Source organism: Octopus bimaculoides, chromosome 2 (assembly GCF_001194135.2).
Source record: "Octopus bimaculoides isolate UCB-OBI-ISO-001 chromosome 2, ASM119413v2, whole genome shotgun sequence".
NCBI lineage: Eukaryota > Metazoa > Mollusca > Cephalopoda > Octopoda > Octopodidae > Octopus > Octopus bimaculoides.
The window spans coordinates 152,164,278-152,173,646 of NC_068982.1; the positions used below are offsets into that span (position 1 = coordinate 152,164,278).

General features: G+C 31.5%; 1 protein-coding gene across 6 annotated transcripts in view; it reads left to right on the forward strand.

Annotated features, from left to right (window-relative positions):
- LOC106874330 (potassium/sodium hyperpolarization-activated cyclic nucleotide-gated channel 2) overlaps positions 1 to 9,369 on the forward strand; it is a 531,661-nt gene that overhangs the window by 481,214 nt on the left and 41,078 nt on the right. For 3 of the 6 annotated variants that reach the window (XM_052965670.1, XM_052965668.1, XM_052965673.1), the window contains one exon: positions 8,787 to 8,837. The exons of the other annotated variants lie outside the window; for them this stretch is intronic. In XM_052965670.1, the coding sequence (XP_052821630.1) occupies positions 8,787 to 8,837 (51 nt within the window). The remainder of the gene's footprint in view (positions 1 to 8,786; positions 8,838 to 9,369) is intronic. 6 annotated transcript variants of the gene reach the window in all.

Genomic DNA, 9,369 nt, shown 5'->3' on the forward strand with positions numbered 1-9,369 from the left:
ATATGTATGTATGTATATATGTATGTATATATATATATATATATATATACACACATCATTAGGTTTACATGAGCAGACACAAATCATATGTATATATGCACACAAGCATTCATGTATGCACATACTCAGAATTAATTAGTCACTGGTGATAATATTTATATTATGTACTCCAACACAAGAACACAAATGTATATTTATTTTACACATTTTCGTGAAAATATAATTATGTTTTTTGTATAAACAAGATTAAAAAATTAATTATTTGTATTTTCATTCCATTACTTTCCACCAGTTTCAACAATTTTTTTATCACATATTGATTTTAACTGTTACTACTACTTCTCTCACAGCTACGTTATTATTTCTATTTTAGAGTTAGGGTTACCCCAAAAGTAGATATCCTATAGTGTTTAGATTGATGGCTCTTTTCAGAGAGAGAGGGGGGAGACAGGGAGAGAGAGAAAGAGAGAGAATGTGTGTCTAAGCACTTTTTTGATCATTTTAGTCTGAGTGAGGACGATGGGGATTATAACCAGATGATATTAGAACAGTTTGTGAAGAACACTGTTCTAAGAAAAACAAAGGTTAAGCATTGTTTTCTAGTACTATTGTTTAATAGTAATGTTGCCAGTGCCGATGGACTGGCTCCTGTGCAGGTGGCACGTAAAATACACCATTTTGAGCGTGGCCATTGCCAGTACTGCCTGACTGGCCTTCGTGCCGGTGGCACATAAAAGCACCCACTACACTCTCGGAGTGGTTGGCATTAGGAAGGGCATCCAGCTGTAAGAAACTCTGCCAAATCAGACTGGAGCCTGGTGTAGCCACCTGGTCCACCAGTCCTCAGTCAAATCGTCTAACCCATGCTAGCATGGAAAGCGGACATTAGACGATGATGATATTAACTTTTACTAGTTTCAAATTCACCTTTGTTATTGTTATTTGTTATTACAGTAAATTTGCATATGAGGATCATTACACTTATGGGGAAATTTTAGTAAACTTTGCTGCAACATGCCAATTAGTAAGATTGATTTAAGCACCATCCTCCATGCCAAACAAAATGTAAAAAAATCATAATATATATTACTTGAACAATGGTTTCAAAACCATTCAAATTGAAGGTTTCCTTCATTCTTGCTGGGCCAGTGGTGTATGTAACAGCTGATCTTACCATAGTATGAAAGAGCTCAGGTAGCAAAATTTTATGTCTTCTGAAGTTAGAAACCATGTAAAAGGTCACCAAAAATATGATATACTGTGAAGCTAAAATATAGTAATTCAGACCACATGCTTTCAACTTGAATTGCAAAACCACCACAGTAGCTTGGATACACTGCACAGACCAAATTACTGCTGTAAAATAGTGGAACAATTTCTAGCATCACTTGTAAGAAGTAGTAACTCAAGAATTAAACTATACCAGACGTAATCAAAGAAACTGGATATCAGGCTGAGTAACAGAATTTGTTATAAAGTAGTGGAGCCACAATCAACTCTTGTGAAGGCAAATCATCTGTTCTGTCTATGCTTATCACAATGAATTCTAATGTACTGCCACTCAAGATATGGAACATAATATTATTCTTAGGACTCACAAAAACTGTATCAGATTTTAGAATAAATCATGAAAGGCAACAAGACCAATACTTCTTGATGTTTAAGGCAGTTATAGTGAAAGCTGATGATCACAGTCAATGGTGTGACCATTTTGTGAACCTATTCAATCATGATTCCTCTACTAATCAGCTGTACATGTACTCTACAGATATCATTCTCTGTGCATGCAATCCAGATGCACCAACCATCAAGGAGGTGCACTAAGCTATCTAAAATCTGAAGAACAATGTCTGAAGAGGATTTAACCATTGAAATCTTCAAAAATTGCTTAAATGTCTTGGCTCTACAGCTGCACTGTGATTTGTTTCTATGATATGGAATCTCTTCCACAAGGTTAGAGTGATGTTGGTTTCCTCCTTTGCTTCAAGAAGAGTAATACTTATCCACGATGAAAAATACTTCTCCAGTACTGTTCTGACCTCATCTGCAGAATTCATATTTTTCCTATCCAAATGATTTTGAAGACTGTGGAATAAATGATAATCAGATGCTGCAATATCCAGCGAATATGGTGGGTGGGGCATCGTTGCCCATTCAAACTGTTCCAGGCTTTCACAGAAAATGCACTTTTACACTCTGTAAGATTGTCGGTGTTAAGAAGAGCATCCATCAATGGAAATTATGTTAAAACTGAGACATAGGAGCAAGATATGGTTCTCTAATCCATGGATTCAACAAAAATGTTGAGCTCATGCCAGTGAGGAAAATGGACTGATGATGATAATGACGATGGCAACAACAACAACAATGAGGATACATATGTATACAGATGAACCTCTTGTAAGTACATCATACAACTTGTATGATGAACCTCTTGCCTACCAATAGCATATAAGTTGAATCTGGTGAACAAAATGATCATGCCTTTGCTAAACTAATACTTCAATGAATTAAATGCCTCATATACATATTAAAAAAAAACTAAATTCAGTCTGGATGAACAAAACTAGCTTGAATGTGACACTAGAAACTGCAACATTCCTGATACTAATTCTTAAACATAAAAATACCAAATGACAATGATGTTGTGCAATAAGCTTGGATACACTGCACAAACTAAATTACTGCTGAAAAAGAGTGGAACAATTTCTAGCATCACTTGTAAGAAGTAGTAACTCAAGAATTAAACTATACCAGACATAATCAAAGAAACTGGATATCAGGCTGTGTAACAGAATTTGTTATAAACTAAGGAGACATCAGATGTTGTGTGCAAGAGAGAAGATTACATTGGTTTGGTCATGTGATGCATATGGATGAGGACAGCTGCATAAAGTACCATGCTCTAATTGTGGAGGGAACCTGTGGAAGGGGTAGACCCAGATAGACATGGGACGAAGTAGTGAAAAAGTATCTTTGAATGCTGGGCCTCACTGAGGAAATGACAAGGGACCAGGAGTTGTGGTGATTTACTGTACTTGAGAAGACACGTCAAGCTAAGTAAATGATCACTGTCATCCATACATGCATGCTTGTCCTCATGTGCCAGTGCTACATAAAATGCACTCAAGCCAGTGCTGTATAAACACATCTGTTCTGGTGGCATGTAAAAAGCACCCAGAACACTCTGTAAAGTGGCTGGCATTTGGAAGGGTATCCAGCTGTGGAGACCATGTCACAACAGTTAGTTGGGACCTTGATACTCCCTGGCTGGCCAGCTTCATGTCAAACTGTCCAACCCATGAAAACCCATAGAAAACAGATGTTAAATGATGATGCTGATGAAGAAGATGAATACAAATTTAATGAGTGAATTTAACACATTATGGCAATTGAGAAACATATCTATGATTCCATTTGTAATTAGTACAACTGGAATGATGCAGAACCACTTCTGTAATGATATTGACAGATCTCTTACAAATACAGAGAGAGGCACATTGTAAACAATATCAATACTAAGATGTTTAAATATTATGGCATTTTTAAATGACATTGATTAACTTTTGAACTGATGTCAGTGACCAGGTCACAGTTGTGTGATTGAAAGTTTGACACCTCATGAAATAAATTAAATTTAAAGTGATTTTAACAGTTTATGCTTAATTAAATACCCTTTTCATGATGTAGTTGCTTCAACTTCAACAAACAATCTCAGATGAAGTCACTTGCCAGAAATTTTTATTTTTTCTAAGTTGTACTTAATTTATTTTTCAAAAATAGAAACTATTGTGTCTTCTCAAATAATAACTAGCAGGATCTATGAAAATTCTACATTTTAAAAGTGCTCTTGTTTCTATTATGATGCATAAATTAATAGTTCTTCATAACATTTTTTCATTATGTTAATAATTTCAACTGTCTTTTATTCATTTTTTTTAGTTAGGTTTGTTGAAAGTGTAACACTTGAACTAGTTCCAAACTGTTAGAAATTTTGATTATACCTTCAATTTCAATCTACAGCTAAGATTGTTTAAGGTGTAACACATGAACTTGTTTTATTGTTTTAAAAGTTTCAATTATATTTCTGACTCCTTTCCATACTTAAAACTGTTTAATGCCTAATACTCAAAATTGTTTCAGCACGTTAAATATTTTGATTATGGTTTCAGTTTTGTCACATAGTTCAGGTTATTGAAAGCATAACTTTCAAATTTATTCCATTATTCTGTTGTGTCTGGGGAGAGTCATTTTCTTATCATGCCTTAAAATTTAACACACTCACCGTTAAAATTTCCACTTATTATTTTTATTTTCCTAAAATTCTCGTTGCGTCTTGCAACCTTTTCAATAGTCAAGACTATTGAAAAGGTTGCAAGACGCAACGAAAATTTTAGGAAAATAAAAATAATAAGTGGAAATTTTAACGGTGAGTGTGTTAAATTTTAAGGCACGATAAGAAAATGACTCTCCCCAGACACAGCAGAATATGCTTCAACCCACGAAATCACATAAAAAATCTTGCAAACCAAATCCAAAAATGAAATATTATTCCATTATGTTAAAGATTTTAATTTCAAAATATGATTGCAAAATAGGCTTTGATATTTATGAAAAAAAATTATGAAATAATTCTAGCAGTATTATTTGGATACATTTTTATTATACATTTTTTTTTATCATTGTGGTTGTCATGACTCCAATTTTTTAAATTTATTTTAATTTTATATTGTTAATAAAATCCACGTGACAGATATAAATATCAAATAAAGAGCCTCATTCAGAAAAACATATATATTGCATATTTACATGAAGAAGTGCATATAATCATATATTCAATATATCAAAGATTTATTTCATAGAATTCACCCTTAAATAACCCCATCATTATATTCATCCTTAGACATTAGTACAACATTATTCAAAATAGAAATATACTTAATCCCTAAACAAAACTGCAACTATGAAGTCTAAAAGTACATAAATATAAAATATAGGTAAATGTATTCCGCTAACATATACTCTATTCCAATTACAAACAGTTTATTCCACATTAAATATTACTTAACTTATATACTGAAATATAGACGTAAACTAATATTAATATTGACTATTATTGACAGGCAAGTATGACCAACAAATGTGTTAAATGCAAGCATTTTAATTTTCATTTTCTCTCCAAATAATCACAGCCTTTTAAACTTATATGAATTCCATTCTTAAACATCTTGCAATCTCTCTTTCTCTCTTTTAACCACACACACTCACACATGCCTATACACACACACACACACACACACTCACACACACACACTTCAGTTGTAACCATGAAGAATTTTAGTGTGATACTGGACTGTGTTAGCCAGTATCAGAGTGGTTTGTTTGTCGGTGGCTGATTGACTATAAAAATACTTAAAATCCTCACATGCAACAAGAAATTTGAAAAATGATAACAGAAAACCAATTAAATTTATAAATTCATTTACAAACTTGCAGGGATTAATTTCATATAACTCAAACTATTACATTTGATATAAAGTATCAAGCATTCTTACTAGGTGACCTAACCCATAAAAAAGACAAACTATTAAAATAGATTATAATACACAATTGAAAATGAACTTAGATACAAATCAGTGCTTGAAAACTCAGCAACTTATTTATAAATTTATCTATAAATTATCACAGAAGTTATATAAATAGCAGAAGTTATATAAAAGAAAAAAAAGCTCATTACATAAATATCATACTCTAGTAACAAACTAACTCCAGACAGCATGTCCAAGCCATTTCCTGATTACTTAGAAAGTCAGGTGGTCAGGTGAGGGGAATATTTACGAGGTCTGATCAAAAAGTATCAGGACTGATGCTGTGAAAAGTAAACTACAATACGTGTCAATTTGGCATTTAGTCTCCTTCAAAGTGGTCCTCTTCTGAAGCCATAAACTTTATCCAATGACAATTCCATTGATGGGAGCATTCCTGGAACTCCTTTTTTGGGATAGCAAGCAACTGCCTCATCTCATTCTGTTTGATTCCCTTGACTTCTTGAAATTTTGTTGTAGATTTTCTGCTCTTGAAATCTCTTGAAATTTCTTGAAATCCCTTAAAATTTTTTTGATGTCTTGAAATCTTGTTGATGCAGATTCTCTGCTCAATTTTCTCTGGTATAGTCACTGATGGAATTGCTGTGGTGTGGTTTTACTTCTAAGCATTGTTACAAATAATGGAAGTGAGCTAGAGTGTTATAACTTAATGTGTGTGCATGACAGCTTACAAGGTCAATCCGTGCCAAGTGGCTTGACTCTGCATACTTTAGACCTGTTACCATGGCAAGAGTTCCAATACTTTTCGATCAGGCCTCATAAATCCTAGTGATAACAGATGAGGTATAAGCACTTCATTGACCTCCATAATTCTTCTACCAGCAATATAAAAATGTTGATAGCAACTACTAGGATCTAAACTGTTTCATCTAGAAGGAAACTTCCTTGAAACCAAGAAATGTTATTGTTCCCAAATAAATATAAAGTCCCAAAGAACATATATGCATACATACATTGGTATATACATGGTTATATGTGTATATATGCATAACCATTATGTATGTATGTATATATATACATATATATATATATATATATATATATATATATATATATATATATATATATATATATATATATATATATATATGTACATGTATCTATCTTTCCAACCACATGATTCAGGGTTAAGGTTCCACAGCATGGCACCTTGGGCAGGTGTTTTCTACTATAGCCTTGGGCCAACCAAAGCCTCATGAGTAGATTTGGTAGACAGAAACTGAGAGAAGTCTGTCATATATATATATAGAATTAATATAAACAGTTGCGCAGAATACAATACCATAAAGGAAAAATTCAGTCATCACTAAATGTAACTAAGAGTGCTGAAACACATACATTGCTAGAAATAGGAGTAAAATACTCCTTGTGCTGTAGGAAGAGCACAAATGTATACACATGCTGACAGGGAACAAAACATCCTCGTGACAGAGGAAGAAACCTCCCCAGAAATACATGAAACTTGACACCTAGTTTGAGAGATTCTCGATTCAATCATAGAGAGGTTTCTTCCCTCTCAGCATTTGTGTATACATTTGCACTCTTCCTACAGCACAAGGAGTATTTCACTCCTATTTCTAGCAATGTAGGAGTCTCAGAAGCCTTAGTCACATTTAGTGATGATTGTAATATATATATGGTGGGAGGTATTTTTGTGTCTGTGTTTGTCTCCCACCACTGCTTGACAACCAGTTATGGTATGTTTACATCTCTGTAACATAGAGGTTTAGCAAAAGAGAGATAGAATAAGTAGCAGGCTTAAATAGCAACAAACTCTAGGGTCAATTCTTTTGGCTAAAATTCTTCAAGGTGGTGTCCCAGCATGGCCCCAGTCTAATAGTTAAAACAAGTAAAATATAAAAGATAGAGGAAATATATATATATGTTTGTATGTATGTATATATAAATATATATATATATATATATATATATATATACACACATACACACACATACATACACACACATATACATAAGCACACAACAACATATATGCAAGTATATATATACATGACATGAATATATATAAGCATAGACAGACAGACAGACAGACAGGTAGATAGATAGATAGATAGATAGATAGATAGATAGATAGATAGACTTAGGCATGTCTAAATAGGTGAAAGGTTTGCTTTTCAATCATGAGGTCCCTGATGCTATATCTGGTGAACTCAAACCTTGTGAATAAAATTGTGTTGATAGAAAATGTTTTGAACTTATACCAACATCTTCACAAATTCATGGAACTATTTTGATTCAAAGACGACTTATGAGTCTGTCAGAAACTATGCTCGATTTTGAGAATTCAAATAAATCTCAAGGGACACCTTCATGCACACATACATGTGTACATATATATATATATATGTATATATATATATATATGTACATATCTACACACATAAATACACCTACATATATACATACATCATATATATGTACATACAGAGAAAGGAAGATTGAGAGAATAAAATATATAAAAAGAGAGTGTATAGTAAGAAAGAAAAAGAATGAGAGTGAAGAGAATGGTGGAGGTATGAAGAATGCCTTTTTGTTTGTATGATATATGACGATAAATATATATGTTGCTATGTATTGTAACTTTTATAAATATTTTTATAAAATTGAGTGTCTACAATTCTGTCATATTTATATACAACTTAATAAATCAAGATAATTTTGTTCAATTAATTTTCAATTGAATATGTACTAATTTTCATATTCATACACATGTGTGTGTATGTGTGTCTTTACATATTCTTCAATGTATATATGTACATATGAATGTATACTTTATATGTTAATATACTAATATATGCAGATATGTGCAGGGCACCTGTATGAACAGGTGTGGACATGCATTTGTGAATGTGTGTATGATTCTGTGTGTGTCTACCTCTCAATGTGAGAGGAATTGTTGAGTTTAAAAATGCATCAAGGAAAGTAAAAGGAAGGTTAAAGTTTTATTCATTCCAGACTATGCTAATTTGTTTAACATATAAATGTAATCTGCTACATATATTTCCTATATTTATTCACTAAATAAATCAATACATACATATATATTATATGCATATATATGTATATGTATATATATATATCTATATTGTACATCCTTATATTTTTTAAAGTATTATTGGTGTAGCTAGGTATAGATGTTTTGATTGTTATTATTGACAGCTTGCAAACATTTGTCAGGACAAGAACAACGGAAACACTCGGAGAAAAAAAGTAAGAATAATTAGATAAACAAAAATAATAAAATATCAGTAATAGTAATAATAATAATAATAATAACAACAATAATAATACATTTATATCTATTTTAGATATTATCTAAGAATTGTAGTATTAGCATATTTTTTATGTTTGATATTTTGGATAATATTTTATGTATAAATACTTTTTATTTCAAAATTTCATCTGCATTATGTATATATACATATATATATATGTGTATTATATTTATTTATATATATATATATATGTATTATATTTATTTATATATATATGTGTGTGTGTGTGTGTGTGTGTGTGTGTGTGTGTGTGTATATATAAATAAAATGTGAATATATATATATGTATATATTATATACATATATTAATTACACACACACACATATATATGGACATATATATATACATGTATACACACATATATACATATACACATACATATATGTACATATATATATATATATACATATATATATGTACACACATATATATATATACATATATATATATACACATATACATATAT